At 34.8% G+C, this 23,616-nt stretch overlaps 1 protein-coding gene across 3 annotated transcripts in view; it reads left to right on the forward strand.

The window, feature by feature from the left end:
- The window catches only part of LOC107044465 (AP2-associated protein kinase 1), a 31,642-nt gene extending 8,238 nt beyond the window's left edge, over positions 1–23,404 (forward strand). Inside the window, exons 8-12 of one of the 3 annotated variants that reach the window (XM_015266348.1) lie at positions 1,184–1,322; positions 1,889–2,138; positions 2,375–2,422; positions 11,790–12,896; positions 22,776–23,404. In XM_015266348.1, coding sequence (XP_015121834.1) covers positions 1,184–1,322; positions 1,889–2,138; positions 2,375–2,422; positions 11,790–12,896; positions 22,776–22,825 — 1,594 coding nt within the window. In that variant the 3' untranslated portion in view covers positions 22,826–23,404. Of the gene's footprint in view, positions 1–1,183; positions 1,323–1,888; positions 2,139–2,374; positions 2,423–11,789; positions 12,897–15,796; positions 16,816–22,775 lie in introns of those variants that run through there. The other 2 variants (XM_015266346.1, XM_015266347.1) reach the window with 2 other exon arrangements.
- Positions 23,405–23,616: the final 212 nt, after the last annotated feature.

Genomic DNA, 23,616 nt, shown 5'->3' on the forward strand with positions numbered 1-23,616 from the left:
TCTCTCTCTCTCTCTCTCTCTCTCTCTCTCTCTCTCTCTCTCCTCTTTCTGCATATATTATAGAATTCCAAATAGAATCCTCTGGATATGAAATTGAGGCACCAAATTTAGACATGAAATGGTAATAAAGGTAAAATATGATCCAAAATATACAAGGGTAAGAATGTTATATCTATAACCCACATAAGAGTAATGAGCATCAAGGAACAGCGTAAGCGTCAAGCTCTCGTATATTTTTCAGAATGTCCATTAGAAGGTGACTTAAGTTAATAGACCTTTTCATCCTGAGAGTCACTAGATTTTCGGACATTTTTTACCAAGCTAATTCCCCTAGCAGTTTCGGATACTTTTACGGAATTTACATGTCAGTCATAATTTTTGAGTGCTCAAATGGATATTATCTTAAATGTCAATAATTACCAGAATTTTTGATCATTTTTCTGAAAATTTTTCAGTTCGATGAACAGAATAAATATTTCCCCTAGATTTCCACAATGAAAAGGTCTATTGCATATTATCTTGCAAAGGATCATTTTAGGTTGCGGGTTTATACTTTATACTTGAAATATTCAGGGTACTGATAGCCTTTTGAGGGGGATTGGATTTTAATTTATCGAGTTTACTTCGTATAATAAGGAGATGAAAATGATTTTGCACATAGTTGTGCGGCACCCTATATCTAATGTAGTGCTAAATTCCAGGGCAAGTTAGAGTTCTATTCAGCTTGGCATGGATTTTATTTAAATTTCTCAAGTTTTCTTTGTGCAATAAAATAAACAACTCTTTACCTAGATGAAGCAAAATTAATCTTTTTGAACCATCAATATCTTGTTGTAGGATTTGAATAACTCATTTCATTAGGGATCTAGAAAAATACCTCCGAAATGAAAAATAAAATTGTTGAATTTTATTCAATCGATCTTTTATTACTGAGGACTGAAAACGGTCCGTTTTACTCATTTCTCTTCTAGTCAGACAGTGTAGAATAAGTGGTTAAGAATAAGTGAATTAAGAATGTTTATAAGGATCTTGATCTCACAAGATATTCAAAAACTTGAGTGACTAGCATCTGAACTGAGTCATTTAATATCGATCTAGTATTTTGATATGGAGTTGATGACTTTGGAGATGACTAATTTTGTCAGATTCTTTTCAATCGATTCTCATTTTTCATTATTTGCAGAGTATTTGCGAATGAAACATCGCAATTTTTAGCCCCTTATGATGCTTCGGTGAGACCTCATTCTGGGGAGAGTACACCACCAGAGGTGAAACCCGATGGGAGACCGGTTATTGGTACAAGTGCCTCGCATGTACGTATTGTAAGTAGACACAGCACATGTTTTTTTTAATTTTATTGTTTGAATTTTACAAGAAATTTTGGAGGGATGAGGAGAAAAGAAATGAGTCAAAAAAGATATTAACGTTGTTTCGAAAATATCTCGTTAAGTATTAAATTTATTGTAAAATATCTATCAGATTCGAAGACATTTACAATCCAATTTGTTAATTCTTTTTTCATTAAAAAGGAGATATGTAGATGATTTTGTAAATATTTTTGAAACTGTTGAATTTATTGAAAAATGGCTGCTGACATTTGCCTTTAAACCAACTTATGCACGAAATATGTACGAAATAATTTTTATCCTTTCTCTGAACTTCTCCTTTTGCAGCCCTGCACCACAGAATCATCTTCAATAATTTCGCCATTTTCATTTCTTTAATGATTTTAATGATTTCTCCATTTGCCATTGATGACTATTTATTATTTTTGTCAATTAAAATGTTGATTTTGGCACTGCACAAACCCAAAAACGACGAAAGAGGGATTGAAACAGAGAATTAATGAAGAAAAATGGAATTAATTTTGCTCCTGGGAATGCAATAGGGTGAGCTCTCCGGTGTCTCGGGAGTGGAAGGACGTTCACTGAGTGCAGACGTTGCTGCGTGGAATCCCTTCGAGGATACTCAGCCGTTCAATCAATTAACAGAGGATCACATATTTGGTGCTGAGTTTGATAAGATAAGAAGGGGTAGTAACAGCAGCATCGGGGGTGTTAAGAGTCGCGAGAGCCTTGTTATGACCTACTCAGAGTTACCTGAAGATCCATTTGAATCTGCTCCATTTACGTTGCCTGGTAAGACCTCAAGTAGCGGATTCTAAATTAAAATCGATAGAATTAAATAATCAGCCAGTGAAAATTTGAAAATTTTTGCAAATACCTTTGGAAGGAAAAGGTTTCATGGTGTTCTGATATTTTTCGATAAATCCAATTGTTCCAAAGATAGTTCCAAAATGATTTAGTTGGGATTTTGAATAAAACATAAGCTCATTGTAAATTGTGAATTTCAAATGATTAAATTATTGTTCCAGCCGGTAAAAAGTCAAAGCTTGGATCAAAGACGACTGCAATAGCTGGAGGTAATGCTTGAGAGATTTACTTCACTGTAATTTCTATTCTTCCTCTTCTCTACTTCCTAAAATAATCAATAAATTCGAGAGAGAGAAAAAAAAACCGAAAAATTTGACAACAGAGAAACAAAAATTTCACTAACTGATTTCACCTGTTGAAGCGAAAATCTAAAATGACAAACAAGAAGTTCTGTAGACAGAAAATACGTCAAGGTACGCTGGTATCATTTCAATTTATGGTTTCGAGTAGTTGGTCTAGGACAATCGTGTCTCGTGAGTATAGTTGTGATAACATGATGAGGGGGAAAGAGGCTTAGGTATAATATCACACAAATTAACGTCCTGAATAGCTAATTTTTGTGTTGATAAGTAGGTAGGTACTTCTAGATGAACAGAAATAACAAAAAAAACATCACAGAGATGAAACAAAGAAATAAGGAATAAGCGGAAGAAACGAGTCAGTAGAGAGTCATTAATTCTTCTATTTGTTCTCTTTCGTTTTATGATTTTTTGTTCTCTTGATGCTAAGGTTAGCCTGCCGAGTGATGTAACAATGGCATTGGGCTTTGAATTAATTATTCCATGTATCTTTTGCTTCCAAAATGAAGAAATTTCATTAGGGAATTGATTTTTTGGTGATGTGGTGAAACGTTTTTCGGAGTTTATTGCAGTGTAATGAGTAGTTTGAAGGGTCAATGTCAAAAGACCATTTTTGTAGCCTGTCAATTTCTTTTAGTAAATTTAGAGCAAACCGGCGCAAATGAAACAACGTGCCAAAATAGCAATAATGGTCATTTTTCATGCATTTGGCAGCACTGTTTTATTTTGCCCGATTCTACCTTATCTTTCAACTTTTTCACTCAAACCCAATGGGTCCGCAGATAATTGCAACAGAAATCTACCACTAGAGATTCCTTACCCAATGAAAAATCTTTCCTTCCGGTGGATTTTTTTGACCATTGAAGTGCTTTATTTTGAATTGATGACTACAGATTAGTCTAGACGATCTTCAACAATTAATTGCTGAAAGATGCCCAGACTAATATACATTAACTCAGAATAAATACTTTGTTATTAATGAGTGATTATGCATTTATCATAGAAATGAGTGCTTTAGCAGAAGCTATAAAGTGACTTCTTTATGGCTAATGATATTGCTTATAAAGTCTCCTGGTCTTTCTTTAAACCCTAAATTTCCCGAAATATTGCTGATTATAATCCCTTCACCAAAATCTTCCATTCAACGTAAAATTTCCATTATCAATGCATAATAATTACGCTTTTATTTCGGGAACAAATAGACTTAGCGTGAAATATCAGACAACAAACTCGGTAGTTACCCAAAATTTTCTGCAGAAATTGTCTTCTCAGTTTTCAACCTAGAACCATTCCTTACCGGAATAAATGTTTATCAAGTCATGACGCTTCACCACTTCACTACACAATTTTTTCCAAACCTCGCCAAAGATATTCGTAACTAAATTCCCTTAATTACCCTATGGAAAAAAATTCTAAAATTGCCAATTCGAACAATACTGTCACAATCTATCTAGTCTACACGACATTAACATTAATTATAATAATTTACGTACATCAGAATGAATGGAGATTATCGATGGAAAATTCATTAGAGGAATTAATTATCGTTAATTTCAATGAAAAATTTGTGATTCAGTTTACAAAACATAGAATTCCCTGTATTGATATATGAATAATACTGTGATTTCACTTTTTGCTCAGTTATTAATTGTTACACGCTCAATAATACATGTTTTAATGATTAGCTTTGAACATAAATATTAATGTGATTCTAAAAGCAGTTTTTATTGGTGTCTGTTACTCAGCGATGATGAACAATCTACAAACATCGAATTTCTAGATGTCAAACGATGATTATGCGATAATTGAACTGTTGATCATTACTGTGTCATATCATTGATTGGTATCCAAATATTATTAGATGTCAGTTTATTCTCTTTATTTTCCTTCCTCTCATATAAAATGCGAGATTACCATTTCTTGGGCGAAGTGGTGATGGGCTGGAGATAAGTCCAAACATCTCGGGAACTACTCTGTTGAGAGGAAAATGTGAAAGGAGATCTTTGTTGTCTTGCTCTGAACCCAATAGTTTCAAAGATATTTGCAAAATAATTCACAAATATCTCTTTAACAACGCAATACCTCGAATTTTTGGAAAAACTATTTCGCAAATATTTTTGAAACTATTACATTTATCAACAAACATATTCGAATATTTGTAATAGCTCATCAAAATTTCTACAGAACTCCTAAGATCTTTTGAACATAATACAACCAACTAACTCCTTGTAGGTTCATCTCCCTCTCTCACCTCTCCTATTCTGATTCAACCATTCTCTCCAATGTTATCCCAAAAAGTGGAATTGCACTAGCAGTATGGAATATTGTGGTCTATGGACTAATGAGTGGAGTGTTGCATAATAAGTAATACAATAAAAAAATGTATGGCTATGGTTGGATACAATTTAATATTTGGAGAACGTTTTCTCGGCAGAAAAGCTTCTTTATTCAGTGTACAGTGTGGATTGTATACAATTTAAGTAATTGTACAGAAAATATTGATAACACGTGTGAAAAGAAAAATTAGATCAGAGGAATATACAGAAAATAGAAGAGTTAATTTTGCAAATATGGAATATCATTTCTCATGGAAATTGATGACTTTTCTTTTCATATCGTCTGGGACTTTCATGAGGACTTATAAATACGTATAAATATATGATATGAATATATATTGGATATGTATATACTGCATAATGAAAATCATGAAATAACAAATTTCATAGCGAAAAGGTGGAATCAGATAAATCAATTTCGTCTTGAGAGTAGTTTTTCATGAATATATTGTTACCCGAGAAAATCAAGAGCTGGAAAAATTTTGTCCGGACATTTTTCTGAAGACTCGTTCATGGGTAGAATCGACTCATCTGGCTTCACCAATTCGCCAGCCAATTCGATAATTTAGGATATCCAAGTACCTTTTACAGTTTCGAATGCACTAGAGATTTGGAGATTTTCAATTATCAAATTTGTAAATTCAAGTGCATGAGCGAGATTTGAAAAAAAAAATCATGCATAATTAACGTCGTAAATATAATATTTAGCAAAAAATACTTTTTTTCCAACAGTGTCTCCTAATAAATTCATAATAAAAATTAGTTCAACTTCCGGAAACCTTACTTCAATTGCATGAAATTCATTTCTGGTAAAATTTTGAATATGGACAAATTTGTTACGATTTCGAGAAAAATTTTCCCTTAGTTTGGAAAATTGATGATTTATCAAAAGGGGTTGGTGGTCTTAAAAAATGAATTTTCAATTATTCATAGATTGTCTTCTAACGTTGGAGAATAGAGAATCAAATTTAGATCGTGGAAGTTGACGTGATAGAATCATTACAAAATTTTTGGTAATCTAGGCTCAAATCGGGCTGAGAAGGAAGCTCTGTTGTTCCACTAAAAATGTTGAAACAGATATCAACGAAAAAAGCGGGCAAAAAGTGCTAGGATATCCTTAAATAGTATCGGCTTGCATTTAATCTCAGCAGCGGTGGCCAGACGACAATACTGTACTTACAACCCAGGGAAAAACTATATTGAATTGCTTTTCTAATGTACCAAGCACGTCAGACACCAGCGAGGGCTGATCCATTATTTTCCACACTGAGATTGTTTATGAGTAAATGCTAAACATGAGGATTAATCTGCGTATCCATTGTCTGGAACACCCTAATGAGTTTGGGAGGCGACGAATAAAGTTAAAGTTAATGTATATATATTTATATACGCGGGCTTCTTCGAGAAAAAAGCTGTGAATTTACTCAGGTTCTTTTCCTTGAAAACAATTATTTCTTCGATTGTTCAGAACACTTGCCTTTTTTTAGATTAACGAATACGAGTCTTACACATGTAACTTTGCACATTCTGGTGCTGCAGTGATTTAATTCTTAGACGGAATATTTTGCGCAGAGGTGAATTACACATTAACTCAAAAATTCAAGATTCTTATGTAATCATTTTAATTCAGCAGTGAAGTGTCTAGTTGAATATAAAATTGTTTCGACAATGATAAATTTCAGTTATTAATAGAAATAACTAATTTTTATTTTCATATCCAGAAATATGAAGATTTAAGACCCCGATGCATTATCTTTCGAGCATGATCTTGGTTGTTTTTTTTATTCTAATAATCTGAAATGATCTCCAATTGCTATTCAGTTTTACATAGCCCTGGAGTCTCCAAAAATTATGATTGTACAATGCCCGGTGGCTTGGCGCAGTGAGTAAGTTCGTTGCCTCACATGCGAAAGATTCCGAGTTCAAATTCCGGCCGGGTAGAATGGTGCGATCTAACCATTTAAAGTCTTGATCATCATCGCAGTATACTCTAACCGGGTCGGAGCGATGTAAAATAACGATAAAAAAAATGATTACACAATAAAAAAAACGTTGAAAAAAAGCTGAACATTTTCAAAGAGTGTTTTTGTAAAATATTGGGAAATAGACCCAATAGGGAGGAAATTGCAAATTAATAATTTGATGTATCTAATGGCTGTTAGGTCGTCATTTGTCACAGTAGTTAATGGCCGACAGATGGTTAGTTACCATGATAAATTATTCATTTACTATGTCCTCTCTATCGAACTTATTTGTTAATCTTTATTAAAAACGCTCTTTGAAAATGTTCATTTTTTTCTACTTTTTTGGATTGTATTGTACAATCATAATTTTTAGGGACTCCTACGTGATGTAAAATCCAATGGAAATTGTGAGATATTTTACACCATGAAGATGGAAAAACAATCGAGATGACGTTCGAAAGATAATCCACCCGGGCCTTAATGGAACACTTCAAGTACACTGATGAATTTTGCAGATTTATGGATTGTTAAGTTATAATTACCCTATATATTCAACAGCCTACCACTTAACACAGAATTAGTCGAGTGAATGTGGAATATACGTATAAAAACGTTGTACACGTGTGNATTTCTGGTAAAATTTTGAATATGGACAAATTTGTTACGATTTCGAGAAAAATTTTCCCTTAGTTTGGAAAATTGATGATTTATCAAAAGGGGTTGGTGGTCTTAAAAAATGAATTTTCAATTATTCATAGATTGTCTTCTAACGTTGGAGAATAGAGAATCAAATTTAGATCGTGGAAGTTGACGTGATAGAATCATTACAAAATTTTTGGTAATCTAGGCTCAAATCGGGCTGAGAAGGAAGCTCTGTTGTTCCACTAAAAATGTTGAAACAGATATCAACGAAAAAAGCGGGCAAAAAGTGCTAGGATATCCTTAAATAGTATCGGCTTGCATTTAATCTCAGCAGCGGTGGCCAGACGACAATACTGTACTTACAACCCAGGGAAAAACTATATTGAATTGCTTTTCTAATGTACCAAGCACGTCAGACACCAGCGAGGGCTGATCCATTATTTTCCACACTGAGATTGTTTATGAGTAAATGCTAAACATGAGGATTAATCTGCGTATCCATTGTCTGGAACACCCTAATGAGTTTGGGAGGCGACGAATAAAGTTAAAGTTAATGTATATATATTTATATACGCGGGCTTCTTCGAGAAAAAAGCTGTGAATTTACTCAGGTTCTTTTCCTTGAAAACAATTATTTCTTCGATTGTTCAGAACACTTGCCTTTTTTTAGATTAACGAATACGAGTCTTACACATGTAACTTTGCACATTCTGGTGCTGCAGTGATTTAATTCTTAGACGGAATATTTTGCGCAGAGGTGAATTACACATTAACTCAAAAATTCAAGATTCTTATGTAATCATTTTAATTCAGCAGTGAAGTGTCTAGTTGAATATAAAATTGTTTCGACAATGATAAATTTCAGTTATTAATAGAAATAACTAATTTTTATTTTCATATCCAGAAATATGAAGATTTAAGACCCCGATGCATTATCTTTCGAGCATGATCTTGGTTGTTTTTTTTATTCTAATAATCTGAAATGATCTCCAATTGCTATTCAGTTTTACATAGCCCTGGAGTCTCCAAAAATTATGATTGTACAATGCCCGGTGGCTTGGCGCAGTGAGTAAGTTCGTTGCCTCACATGCGAAAGATTCCGAGTTCAAATTCCGGCCGGGTAGAATGGTGCGATCTAACCATTTAAAGTCTTGATCATCATCGCAGTATACTCTAACCGGGTCGGAGCGATGTAAAATAACGATAAAAAAAATGATTACACAATAAAAAAAACGTTGAAAAAAAGCTGAACATTTTCAAAGAGTGTTTTTGTAAAATATTGGGAAATAGACCCAATAGGGAGGAAATTGCAAATTAATAATTTGATGTATCTAATGGCTGTTAGGTCGTCATTTGTCACAGTAGTTAATGGCCGACAGATGGTTAGTTACCATGATAAATTATTCATTTACTATGTCCTCTCTATCGAACTTATTTGTTAATCTTTATTAAAAACGCTCTTTGAAAATGTTCATTTTTTTCTACTTTTTTGGATTGTATTGTACAATCATAATTTTTAGGGACTCCTACGTGATGTAAAATCCAATGGAAATTGTGAGATATTTTACACCATGAAGATGGAAAAACAATCGAGATGACGTTCGAAAGATAATCCACCCGGGCCTTAATGGAACACTTCAAGTACACTGATGAATTTTGCAGATTTATGGATTGTTAAGTTATAATTACCCTATATATTCAACAGCCTACCACTTAACACAGAATTAGTCGAGTGAATGTGGAATATACGTATAAAAACGTTGTACACGTGTGAGATAATTTAATACAGCAGTATGCAATCAGTCTTATTGTCTACTGCCGTGTGGAATTGTTTCACACGTGGGTAGAAAGTTTTTACACGTGTGCTATTCATTCTCGTCTATATAGTTTTGGGTGAACTGACAAATGTGATGAATATGTGGTGTAATTTAGAAGTGTATGATGCATAAATGTATAAAATTCATCATTCATGTGCAATGCAATACTATTCTGAACATTTCTAAGAAAATTCAGCTATATTCACACAATCCAAGACTGTGCAGAATTAGATGTTAAGACTCTTGTGTAAATTCGAAAAGGTGCAAGGGTAGAAAACATACGCTTTTCGTCCATTGAAAAAATTTTGAAAATATAAAATGAAAGCAGAGGGATGAATTAAACATCTTTAGACTTCATTGCCCCTTCGAAGATTAACTACATCATCAATTAAGATATTAATCGGAGTAAGAACAACCCTGAGATGATAATTTTGATTTTTTGTTTGATCATTTTTGTCCCTCTTTTTTCCAATTCTCGCTGTATCTTTGATTAAGTCTACAGCAATAAATAATGTACATTAGCACATTCTGGGTCTCGTTCTTTCAAGTCACTGAGTTGTTGTTGATGATAAAACGCAGCGATTCCTTGATCTTTTTGACTGAAGAACTGGGATTTTTTAATTTGAAGTTTGCATTTTTTTTAATGATTGAATCGAAGAAATGATTTTGCTCAATGAATGGAGCTCGTATATATTGGTCGATGGGCTGCTGCGTTTTGTTACGTTTCCCACCCCTCAAATCTGATTAGGACTGTTCCAGACGAGGTGATAACGTCACTAACAATTGGGAAATTTGTGATTGTTATTTATTTATTTTTTTCGAAATGTTGGCTTTTGGTATTGGTTGGAGTTATTGTTTGGTGGATAATTCTAATTTTCAATGTAATGAATATGGTTGCGGGTACACGACACTTAAAAATCGATGGGCACTGGTTTGTAACAGACCTAATCAGACACTTCCTTTCTTATGTAGCTATAATTCAGTGGAGAAGTGGTTAAATGATTGGAGTTTGCGTCAATTAAATAATGATTAATTATCAATTTGTCTTGAGAATCAGTGGTTTTTGGAGATATTGTCAAAATAATTTTTTGTAGAGGTTTTTTTTTGAGTAATCATTGTTAATTATGTAATGAACTTGTTTTGTACTGGAGACAATTTCTTACAAAAAAGTTTTCACGAAATTTTCTCCCAAACCAATACATTGCCGAAATGATCACCAAATTATGAAAGTTGTTAGATTTCACTTAACTTTTTCACAGCGATTGTTAATTATGTAATTATTCTGTAATGCGTGAGTTTCCATGAAAATGTTAAGTGATCTTTTTCCTGCACACTCACTAATTTTCAAGATAATTACCTCATTAGTAAAGTTTTTATATTTCAGTGAATTTACCTTCTCGAAAATTATCTCACAATCAGTAACAAGTGAGTGTACGGCAAAATACCAAAAGGCATAGCATTTTCAACAAACAAGTCCCATGATATTTTTTTTCAAAACCGACACATTCTTAAAATCATTCCGCTCTTAAGGTGGACTACTATAAGTTTTAACAGTCATGGGTTATTAGCATGCGATTTCTCATACATTGAATAATTAGTGTAAAAAAATTGATTGTTTATTGTTCGTTTGCCCCGAAGACGCTTAAAATTATTGAAAAAATGTGTACAATAACAATCACGAATTAGTTTTTTGAAATTCAACTGCTGCATAGGTAATGTCGTCATTTATTTAATAAAAAAATGCTCCATTCATGTAAACTAGCCCGACAAATGTTTTTGAAAGAATCTATCTATCTGCCTATTTTATATGAATGGCGCAAATTTTGATGTTAAACAAAACGAAATTAACTGTGCAGGAGTCAAATTTCAAAAAGCTAATTCGTAATTGTTATTGCTCACATTCTTTCAAAAATTTTGAAAAAAAGCGAAATCTCTATAGCTCAAAAATTGGAGGCCCTGGACTATTTTTAACATTTTAAGCATGTGCGGAGCAAACGAACAATAAACAATTAATTTTTTTGCCCTAATTATTTGTTTTTAGACATATATAATCGATCTTCAATGTATGAGAAATCTCACTCCAATCACCCGCGGCTTATAAAACTCATAGTAGTCTACCCTTAATGAAAATTAAAAAAAATAATCTCCACTCGATTCTTTTAACCACTTCCCTACTGCAAAATCAACAATTCACAATGAAAAAAAACATCGAATTTTAATAATGACCAATGGTTTTGTCATCGATCAATGAAATCTCACAAAATCAAATTCAACAGGGAAAAGCACTGTGTTACTTAATAAATCCCTCTAAACCCGACTATTTAGGTAAGTACCTCTCCATCTTGAAACTACGCCCATCCGGGTGCAATCAGCCTCATAACTCCATCCGCTTGGCCACTAACAGAATGAAACAAAAACAAAAACATCAAGCCCTTCAGCAAATATTTCCTCCAGACTTTCGAAAACTAGCACCACCCATCATCGTGAAAACAATTCATCTCCGACTCTCTGCTTCCAGGTCCACCACCGGATCGCCTCAAGATCTCAGTCCACTGGAGTCCCTCCACAGATCCACCTCCGCCTCTGGACGACGAGGCGAGCCTCTTAGTAGATTCAACTCCGATCTCCCCTCCATTTGTGAAGATCCCAGTGGAAGACCGTTCCAAGTACGAAAAACTAGCCTTCAACGCTGATGATATTTCGAGCGACAGCTCAAATTCCACCAGACGCTCGTCTAACCGCCTCAAGAAGAAGCGAAGAAGAGTGAAAGCAGTCTTGAGCCGTCGGAAAAATCCAGCAAACCCAGACTTAAACCACGATCCGGACTACGAGTCGGACGATTCAATCGGTTCCGCGAGCGATCTGAAAGCAATGAACGACGATAACGAGACGATAGAGGACGTAGAGCACTCGAAGATAGATGAAACTATCTCGGAAAGCGTCAGAACCTGCGGTTCCTCAGCTTACCATGCGGAATGTGAGTCCGTAGCGACTCACGAGGATGATCACAGGGTGAAAAAAATCAGGAGACACCACAGAAACGAGCATTCGCTCCCTACGATAGAAGCAGCTGATCCTATAGTTGGGCATCAGTATGGGGAGAAGCCTCTCCTTCTGGATGATGAATTGGACCCAGAGTCAAAGCCTGAGCAGACCCATGGGGACCCTTTCGTCAGTCATCAGTATAACTCCAAGCCTAGAATGTTTAATGATAGCTCTTCTGAAGAGATCGAGGAGATTAATCCACTGGGGAATGGTATCTTCAAGGCTGAGGAGGATGTCTTCGCCATGGCCCCGTTTCCCAGGCCTTCCAGCTCGCGGAAGAGTAGTTGTAGTAGAGACAGTGGGAATAAAGCCATTGCGTCTATCACTCCGACACCGCCGACGGTTAGTTTGATTACTCCGATCTCAAGCTCTCCGATTATATCGGGCAATCTGGTAGATATTGTGGATGATCTTGTGATTTGTCCTCCGAGACCTCCGAAGACATCGGAGGGGACTAGAAGTAATTACGAAAATGTGGATTTCGTGATGGGATCGACGAATACGGTCGGGGGGATTGGAGGAGAGAAGGAGATTAAGGATCTTGAAGATCTTTTTGGCTCTTCGCCGTTCAACTCGACAGGTATTGACATAATATTATTTACTACCCAGAAAGAAAGTGGATCTAAAATTTTTGCTTCACTCGGTCAGAAAAAAGTTTGCTCATTGTTTCAATTTCTAATAATGATGGCAAATATTGGATAGCTTAGCAGCAAAGAACCATCAAAATCAATATAAGCAATATACGTTGAAGGAAGCTCACTTCAGAATCATTGATTTGTGCGATTAGTTCAGAGGAAGTTGAATATTTCAATATTAAGGATGTTTATCCGAAATCGCAAGTACTTAAAAACAAGCATTTTTTTTCTACCAATTCCATTGGTAATAAGCTTCGGAATGGATTCGTAGCAATTCCAATTTCAAAAATGAGAATTGGCAACTCCTATTCAACTTCCCGACTTTATCTGATGGATATTATCTTTAACAAACTAATGAATATTTGGTTTTTATTCTCCTTTTTTTTCATTTATTAATTTTTTAATATTCTCACTTTTTTGGAATGTTTTCTTCAATAGTATCAATCATAAAGGGTAGTTGAGATTAGTTAGCATTGCAAAAACTATTATTCTTTTATCTTTAATCCTATTCTACGGACGCGTCACGCCTTTTTGCATTTCATTTTATTATCTTTTTCACCACAAAATCTTTAATAAACATTAATTTATTATGAAACCGACAAATATTTGGCAATACAATAATGTTGAATGACTTTTTTAATCATCCAGACGCAAAAATCATCGATAAAGTGACGATGTATTATTTTTTTTTGGAAAAAGAGGTTTTTTGAGAAATTGCTGTATCTCGTAAACTACTGGGCCGATTGGGCTGAAACTGCGCCCAGAGCTGCTCCCAAATGATAGCAATTATGTAACAAAATTTCAGAGTTATAGCTGCAACTTTACTTGTCTTTTTGTTGAAATTTATAAAAAGTTTCCGAAAAATCTGCACACACATATTTACATACATACACAGATTTTCTAAAAACATCATATCTTCACGTTTCATGACATTCTACATCATTTCCAAACAAAATTAGAAGATCGTAAAAATGACCGACCATAAGGCTTCCATTCGGAAGTAAAAAAATTGTTTTTTTTCAACTGAGAGATGAAGATATTTCCTTCACTTTGATACAAATGTCAATCCATCGACCCATGCTCATTATTTACAAATGAAATGGACAAAATGCACCAAATGCATGCGCCAACATGCGCTTTTATGGAATAGAATCATTCAAATATTTCCTCTTTTTGCCCGGGTACCGCAGATTTTGAGAGTATGATTTTACACATTACCTTCTATTTTTAGAGTCTTCTAGTAGGTTAATTATCAATTTGAACATGAATTTCATAATGGCCCCTGTATAAGGAAAAAGGAGTTTTCATCACGCTGTGTGTAAAGTGACATTTTACGCACGCTCCGCGTGCGCAAAACCCCACTTCCCACACATTGTGATGAAAAATAGGGTCCGATACTCGCGGGACAAGTGTTTTTAGACCCGTGGGATTATATCACTCGCCTTCGGCTCGTGCTATAAACCTCCCACGAGCTCAAAAACACTTTCCCGCAATAGTATCGAAATATACCATTATCCACTTCTGCCAAGACTATTGCGATTTTTTTTTTAACGTTAGACAAATTAGTTTTATATTTTCTGCTGCTAGCCGAAAAAATCACAAAATTTTCCTTGAGCATGAAAAAAACACATTTACCGACAATTTACCGGCACTGACTAAACATCCTTAAACAGTAATATGAGTTATTTTCTCCAATTTCATTCATTTTTTTTAACCTCTAGAACGAATAGTATACTGTTAGAAAATTACTTTTGAAATTTCAAGTGAAAAATTTTGAACATGCAGGCAACAACCTCATAACATTGAGAATTCAGATGATACTGTAACTGAAATTTCAAGAAATTTCCAATATAAGGATGGAAATCCTTTGGTAAAGTCCACAAGTGTACTGCATAGCCTGTGATTCTACTACGTCCCGTTTCCCTACTAATGGACGAGCAAAATTTGGACGGATTCACGCGAGTGGTATCATTGAACGAATCTAAATTAGATGAAAACCAAAGAACCCGTAAGGTCTATATATTTCCAATTACGTTTATAAGCAATCCAAGTTTGTCGTCTTCTCACACCAAATTGATTATCGTGTATTTACGAGTTTTAAATCCAATCTCAGTATCAGTATAGGCTAATTAATTACACATCATAAATCGAGCCCGCTAGGAATTGCGTAATTGAGGGGAGATTAAAATGACTGCTTAATGATTATTTATACTTTATCGTGAATAGTTGCATATCAATGTAAAAAATGTCTCCATTTATGCAGATGGAAAATATTCGAACGAAAATTCCTGATGTTTCACAACAAAATTCTCAATAATTTCATTTTGAATTATTGAGCCTCCTCCAAAACTTATATATTCTATCTTAACAAAGGCAGAACCTGAATTTGAGTGGTGGGAATCACAAACACAAGTGGAAATTTAAAGGATTTTAACCCTAGATTGGTCACCCTATGATTGAGACCCCGCCGCGCGTTGTTTTTTTTAAATTACAATTGACTGGCTAACGGAAAATTCAAAAAAAAATTTGCCTTTGTCCATTGAAGCGTCTAAAAAATTATAGTAGTTTTTAGAACAACGTATTTTCCAAAATTCCTAAAGAAAACAAATTATTTCGGGTAGATGAATTATTTTTTCCCATGTTAAATGAAACTCGCTAAACACGCCTGGGCAGTGTAGAGTGAATTCGGCAACGCTAAAGCCTAAATAACAAGGCGGGGAATCCCCGTGGAGGTGAGGAAGTCGCAGGGTCGCGTTTGGTGACCTGACTAGGGTTAAGTTGCAAAACTTCGATGTCTACGCTACCATACCAGACTTGAGGCATTCTTCACATTACTGTGTTACAGGGTTCATCAATCCTTTCAACAAATCAAACTTCTCCACAACCGACAAAGACCATCCAGTCTACCAGAATTTCGATGCCACCCCAAGTTTTTTACCAAAAACTCCAAACAACGTAATTATCCCTGGATCTTCCATCGTCTCCTCTTCGAAATTTGGTCCAATCACAGTCAGTTCCAAGCCTTCAGTAGCTACCTTACCAGTCAAAAGGGATGAATCTCCAAAGGACTTGTTCGGATCCATCCCCTTCGACGATTTTGCTACACTCAGTGTGAACAATCTTCAAAGACCGACATCACTACCACTCTCTCAATCTCCAACGTTTGACGACGGGAGTCTGAGCTCCACTCTGCCCTCAACAGCACTGTCGAACAACTCCGTGCAACTGGGGGGGATTAGTCTTCATCAGCAAATACCTCAGACTTATGTCATCCAACCAATTGCTAGGACTATTCACACAGCTAGAATTATCGTTAATGCGACTAATTCAGTCTCTGGATCTGATGACACTCAGGACATCCGAGATCCAATGTCACCTGAACCCCTCGTCACTGACGACTCTCCCAAGTTCAAGAAGGACAAGTTCATCAAGAGTGATAAGGGAAAGTATCATTTGATCTATGAGAACAGGAGTGATATGATCAATGTTCTGCCAGTCAAGGGTTCGGGGAAACTCAAGGGAGGGGCTTATAAGAAGGTAAACAAGGGCAAAAAGGGTGGAGGTAGCGGGGTCACTGGTGGCTTCAGTAATATGAGTTTTGAGGACTTCCCTAGCGATGATAATGACGATAAGGGGGCTGGAGGGAACAGGGTGGCACCTTTTGAGGTCTTCAGGGAGGGGGAGAAACGGTTCGGGTCTCTGAAGAGGCGGAGCAATCCGTTCACTTGAGAGAGAATTTGGGAAGAGAATGGGGAGAGTCATTTTGAGTATTTATTGGGAGGGTAAGGGAGGAATGAGCCACAATAATTTTGGCTGCGGTTGAAATATGGAGTGGTTTATTATGAGAATAGTTTAGAAACTATATACAGTCGACTGTTTCTAGCTCATGAGTTTCGCGGCTTCGCATGTAGTCTTCTGTACGCACGAGAGATGTGTCCCCACGATGAGCTAGAAGGAGTGGACCTAAGAGAGTCTCCTGCACTGGGCTTGCAGGGAAATATCAAGCTCTCTTGAGTTTTTTTTTTTCTAAGCTTCGTAGTTTTCATGATATGTACAAAGTGATCGGAACGAAATGTTGACCTTTTCGTCACTCCACTAAGAACCCGAGATATTAAAGAGAAACTAGAGTATAAAATATTAGGTGTACAAATAAGTTTTAGGACACTTTGCAAAAAATTTAAAATTCATTTTCGCAAAAAAAGTAAACTACATTTATTCATCAAAATAATCTCCATCATTTTGAATGACCTTCAACCATCTGTTGGGTAATTCACGGATGCCTTCCGCAAAGAAAGTGTCATCTTGCGAGGCGAGGAAATTATCGACCCATTTTTGCACTTCTTCAAATGTTTTGAATCGCACATCAGTCAATTCGTTTTGCATCTTCCGAAACAAGTGAAAATCAGTTGGAGCTCAGTCTGGGGAATACGCCGGGTGTGGCACAACTTCCCATCCAAGAGCCATTAACGTATCTTTGACCGGTTTACCCACATGAAGCCTGGCGTTGTCATGGAGCAATTTTACTGGACGTTTTCCTTTGCCAGTAAATGGACGTTTTTGTTCAATTTCTTGGTTCAATCTTATTAATTGTCGACGATAGCGATCGGCAGTAACTGTCTCGCCAGACTTCAAAAGTTCATAATGCAGTACGCCTTTCATATCCCACCATATACACAGCATGATTTTCTTACAGTGAATATTGCGCTTCGGTGTCGATGTCGTCGACTCGCCGAGGTTAACCCAATGATATTTGCGTTTTGGATTATCAAAATAAATCCACTTTTCATCGCCGGTCACAATTTTCCACAAAGAAGACTTTCTATGTTGCTTATTGTAAAGATTCAGACATAAGTCAAGTCGGCTATCTTTATTTGCTTGAGTCAAAAAGTGTGATTCCCACTTTGTTCCTTTTCGAATCTTTCCCATTGCGTTTAAGCGATAAGAAACGGTTTGTTGAGTTACTCCAAGCTGTTTTGCAAGTTGTTTTTCCGTCTGGCAAGAGTTTTCATCCAGCAACGCTTGCAGTTCCTGGTCATCCACCCTTACAGGGGCCCCGGTACGTTCACGGTCACTAACGTCGAAATCACCTTCTTTAAATCGCTTATACCAATACTCACATGTACTTTTAGATACAATGTTGTCCCCAAGAACAGAACAAATTGATTGACATGCTTTTCTAACAGTTTTTCCTTGATGGAATTCACAGCGAATGCAAAAAAAAAATCTAATAAATAGCTTATCTGCATGTTTTATTCACAGAATTTAAGGTTATGTTTATGACTCCCTTATGCTTTGATTAGCTTTGATACTACAGATACTACATAACAAACCCTACCATATCATATGTAAGCGGTAACTTTGAATTACTTTCATGACACGGAATCGAAGTGTCCTAAAACTTATTTGTACACCTAATACCTGAAGTAATGGTGCACGTGAATTAGTAAGTAAATTATCTCGTATTACCTATTCTTTTCCTGGAAATAAATGAACGAGTGAATCAAGTATCTTTAATCAATCCCAAGTTGTTAAACTTGGTAGCTAATACCAAAAAAAAACAAAAGAGAAAAACACGAAGAAATGAAAATTGAGTGAATAAAAAAACACTGGCATCTATTTTTGCAGCTGAGCATTTTCACATATTTGTACATATGGTTTGAGATTCGTAGTTTTACTGTAGGAAAACAAGAAGGCAGACTGTTCGGCAGACTTTTATTATCAAATTGTGAATTAAGAGTAACTAAACTGGTTGTTATTAATTGATTAATTAATGTAATTAGTGTAATCACGTCTGTACCGCACACTTGCACATTTTCAGATTTACAGACGCGAGTTTGACAGATATAATTTTATTTCCATAATGAGGGTTTACAGGTTGAGGAGTTTCATATTTAAGGGGAGACTACTATGAGTTTTAAAAATCGCGGGCGATTGGAGTGAGATTTCTCATACATTGAAGATCGATTATATACATATTCAACAACGAATAATTAGTGCAAAACAATTACTGGTTTATTGTTCGTTTGCCTTGCATACGTTTAAAATGTTAAAAATAGTTCAGGTCCTCCAATTTTTGAGCTACAGAGGTTTCTTTTTTTTTCAAAATTTATGAAACAATGTGTGCAATAATAATTACGAATTAGTTTTGTGAAATTGGACTCCTACACAGCTAAGTTCGTTGTGTTTGAAATACAAATTTGCGCCATTCATATAAAATAGGCAGAAAAATTATCCTTAAAATATTTAAAATATATTCTCGATTCTTTCAAAAACATTTTTCGAGCTATTAAAACATAATGAAATTAGCAGTGTAGGAGTTGAATTTTAAAAAACTAATTTGTAATTTTTATCGTACACATTTTTTCAAAATTTTTGGAGAAAAGAAACCTTTGTAGCTTAAAAATTGGAGGCTCTGGACTATTTCTAACATTTTAGACGTCTGCGCGCAAACGAACAATAAACAATTGATGTTTTCCACTAATTATTTATTTTTAGACATATATAATCGATCTGCAATATATGAGAAATTGTATTCCAATAATCCGCGACTTTTAAACCTTATGTAGTCTTCCCTTAAACCCGTTGTGCACGTGTGTGAGACACTTTGATACAGCAGTATGATTGTCAGATTGTTCTATTATTATTTATTAAATAAGTTTCATTGTTGTCTCATTATTTACTACTGTTTGAAATCGTTTTACACATGTATTTCTCATTGGTGTGTAATCAGTTCTGTATAAAACGGAAAATTTGGTGCATATGTGGTGTAATTTAGAAGTATATAATGCATAAATGTGTGAAGTCCAACTCTGTGCAGCATATTCCTCAATGGAAATCAGCAAATGAAATTTGCAAGTGTGCAAAACAGAATTAGTAGGTACTGAATTGATTGATAGTCTTATCGTGAACACTGAAAAAAATTAATTAAGAAGCAAATGTAAAAGGATGAAAAGCAGTTGAATGGCTAGTCCCTTTTCTGAGAACGCCTTTTTCCCCCACAAGACTGATCCTGACGAAGAGCAGTTGACGTCTATGGCTCGGTTTTTAGCTGGCTTGCAATTTTTGAGACACTGTGACGATAAGCAGGGGTTTTCTATGAAATTCTAGTTCAATTGTTGAACGTTTTGAAGACTTTTTTAATATCGAAAAAGCAATTTTAGTACTTTCAGAGCTTGATGTCTTATTGGAAATCAATACTGGGGGCCTTAGATCTTACTTGAACGGGCATTCATCGTGTGATTATTGTTTTTTATGCATTTACATGCATTTCATGGGCGTTTTTTTTGTTGTAGCAATTGAGGAGTGAAACTGTTCGAGTAAAAAATAATTATTAAATAATTCAGGTAATGACTGAGTTTGGGAGATTATTTTCTAATCTATGAGAGGAAGTCTGTTGACCTTTTCTTCTGCGATCATTCATTATCGAGATAATTACGTAATTAGCAAAATTTTACATAAATAGTTTTACTTCATATCTATTGATTGAGTCTTCTAAACAATCTTCCATCATCTACGGCAAGTACTTTACTCAGCGCCGTTCGAAATTGACTGGATTCTGAAATTTTTGATTTGATCCAACGATGAGACAATATAAATTAACATCAACGCTATGAATTTTTCAACTATACAATTGTGAATACATCGCTTCATTGAATGAATATTTATGAAACAACAATGATGAAATTATGTAAATGTCAACGTGAGTAGATTAACTGTAATTAGGTGCCTTACTGCCTTCCTTTGTCACATTTATTCGCATGTTTGAGAGATATGTAAAGAAATCTTGAAGTCAATCGTAAAAATGAAGCTAATCAAGAGACATTCTACAGTAACTTTCTTACATGGTCAAATGTTATGATTGGTTCATTCATACACTCGTTGCTACAAGCTAATGCCAATGAAACCTCAATTAGTACTAATTTGTATGGGAAGTAGTTCTTAATTCAGTAGTGAAACAGTAAAGAGTAACAATCCAAACGGGACAGCTTTAGAAATTACGCAATTTTGGGGGATACTATTGATGTAACAACGAAATTCCAAAAGACCTCTCTCGTAAATCAGGCAATTTGCATCACTGAGTGTCTTCCGACATTTTTCTAAAAACCTGATAGTTGCAGGGATACCCACGATTGTAATTAATTATGAAATTTCCAGTCAAACGAGAATCTTTCATTATCGATTATTAATTGTGCAATAATCTCTGGAATGAGTGCTGTTATGAAAAAATATCAAAAGACCTTTTTCCCCTGAAACCCCTCATCGTCGAAATTACCCTTTTGTTACATTTTATTGATTCCCGGCTGGGTTCATTATTGAAAATCAATTAAATGCGGGAGGAATGTCATTTCACTTAGCTGGTTGGCCGGAGGGAACAGCATTTTCGTTCGATATGCATTGATGTATGTTAGTGCCCTTAGAACTCTTGAAAACTCATAAACATCCCCCCTCCCCTCCCTCCCACTTATTTATCATTTACAAAATATTGTTTATTTATTGAATTAGCACCTTTTTATAGTAAGTATTAACTAGGAGACAGTGGGGCAAAATGAAACAATCGAAAAATGAGTGTGACGTAATTGAAGCAAAAAAATTTTTTTCTGAAATTTTTTTTTGTCAACTTTCTTTATTATTGGGAGTACTGATGAGAGCAATAATTTTCTATTCGTCTTATAATTCAATTGATTAGATTAGGCCGATTACACTTTTCTTTTTTCATTCGATTGAAATTCAGCATCATATTTTCCTTTTTCCCCCTCTGGGTCTCCCCCTGCCCCTTCCTCTGGACTTTGGATTTTACTGTTTCATTTTCTTTTCAATTAATCCGTTGACAAAATCTTCTCCCGTCAAAACTTCTCAATAATTTTTCACTCTGCTGAATGAAAAATTATTATTAATTATTATTAATTATTATTATTATTACCCATTATTATTATCAGTACTCTCACGAATAGAAAAAAGTTAATAAACAAAAGTTGAAAGAAAAAAAATTTGACAAAAAAATTTCGTTTGCTTGAATTGCGTCAGTCATTTTTCGACTGTTTCATTTTGCCCCACTCTCCCCTATTATTTCTCCTTTAACATTTTTTTTTGTTTTATTTAGTTCAAGTTTTACTCTGGTAAAAAACTTTTCACATTTTTTTACACTGCCTTCTACCAAATATTGCAGTATTTTACTTCTCTCAAAAAGGATATATTAAGGATATTTACACATTTGTTTGTTATGTTTTCGTTCATAAGGTGATGCTGATGGAGCGAAATTGATTTTATTGAATCATGTGGGTTATTGCGTGCATGAAGATGGCGTCAGGTATTGATTTTGATGAAATGAGTTGTCAGGACACAATTCAATCTATAATTGTTGAATTATGTCGATTATGAGGAGTTTTATGATGAAATCTCAGAAGACCGTCTTTGTAGGAAATTCTGCACGAAAACAACTTCCAATATTTTTTTCCCCTATCGTGGGTTGAACCATCAAGATTTCAAACGCATGAGATTCGTCAAATGCCAGTGATCGAACATTAATTATGAGTACTTTTCACAAGGTCTCATTGAATTTATGAATATTGTATTGGCTTTTAAAAAAGATAAAAGTTAAATTCCACTGCATTAAGGATTTGTTCTACGATAGATATGTAAATTAGTTCGATCATTGAACGGATTCGAACACTGGTCGGTTTACCCTAAGTATGCATTCATCTAAAAAATGAGGGATTTTAGGGGGTAATATAAAAAAACCATCTGGCAGTGAATTAAATTCCATTTTTTAAAGTTGATTTGACATTTTTTCATAAACCTAAATCAATCAAAATTTTATGTTTCAGTTCACTCTGATAGTGATTATCCACAGTTCAATTGTCTCGATAATGGGTAGTTTTACGATAAAACGTCAAGCGACCTGTTTTTATAGACCAAATGTATATCTCCACAGAAGGGGTTTCTTGACATTTTTCTGGGAAAGATCGTTTGACCTCCACATAATCACCTAATTATCGAAAATGTAATCTATTTTGACTCGTTGCAGTACTTCGTCATTGGATGGCAGCTTGTTGTACACTACTTTATTGCTCATTTAATGAATACCCATGAATTTTTGATTTCCTCAAAGTGATCAGCTACAATTACAAGTGCAGCTGTGGTTATCATAGAACTCCTATATTATAATTGATATACTTTCAAAGAGATGAATAATATATTTGTATACATAAGCGATAGGAAAATGATGACTGGTGATTTTCTTCATGTGAAACTCGTCAGTCAATTTTTGTGAAATGATTTTTCTAAGAGATAACTAATGAAATTTCATCTCCATTGTATTATAAATAATTTGAAATGTATTTTCTCAGTGATTTGAGCTGATTCGAGAAGTTATGTATATATTTCATGTACCTATGTAAAAATGAGTGCAGAAATTAAGATAGAGAAGTGAATAAAATGTATTATAATACTTGTACTTTTGAATATTTCCTTCCATCTGGTTAAAAGTAACCATTTTTCCAAATCTATTTCCATCTTTTTCATGCAGAATTTCGCAATTACCCGTGAACGATTGGTTTTAAGAGAAAACATGATTAGACCTCTGTTGTAGGTGAAGAAAATTTTCAATAGTCTACGCATGGAACATGAAGAAGTCGACAAAATTTTATAATTGAAACTTATTTTTTC

Source organism: Diachasma alloeum, unplaced genomic scaffold, assembly GCF_001412515.2.
Source record: "Diachasma alloeum isolate Michigan unplaced genomic scaffold, Dall2.0 Dall_scaffold_00744, whole genome shotgun sequence".
Classification (NCBI taxonomy): Eukaryota; Metazoa; Arthropoda; class Insecta; order Hymenoptera; family Braconidae; genus Diachasma; species Diachasma alloeum.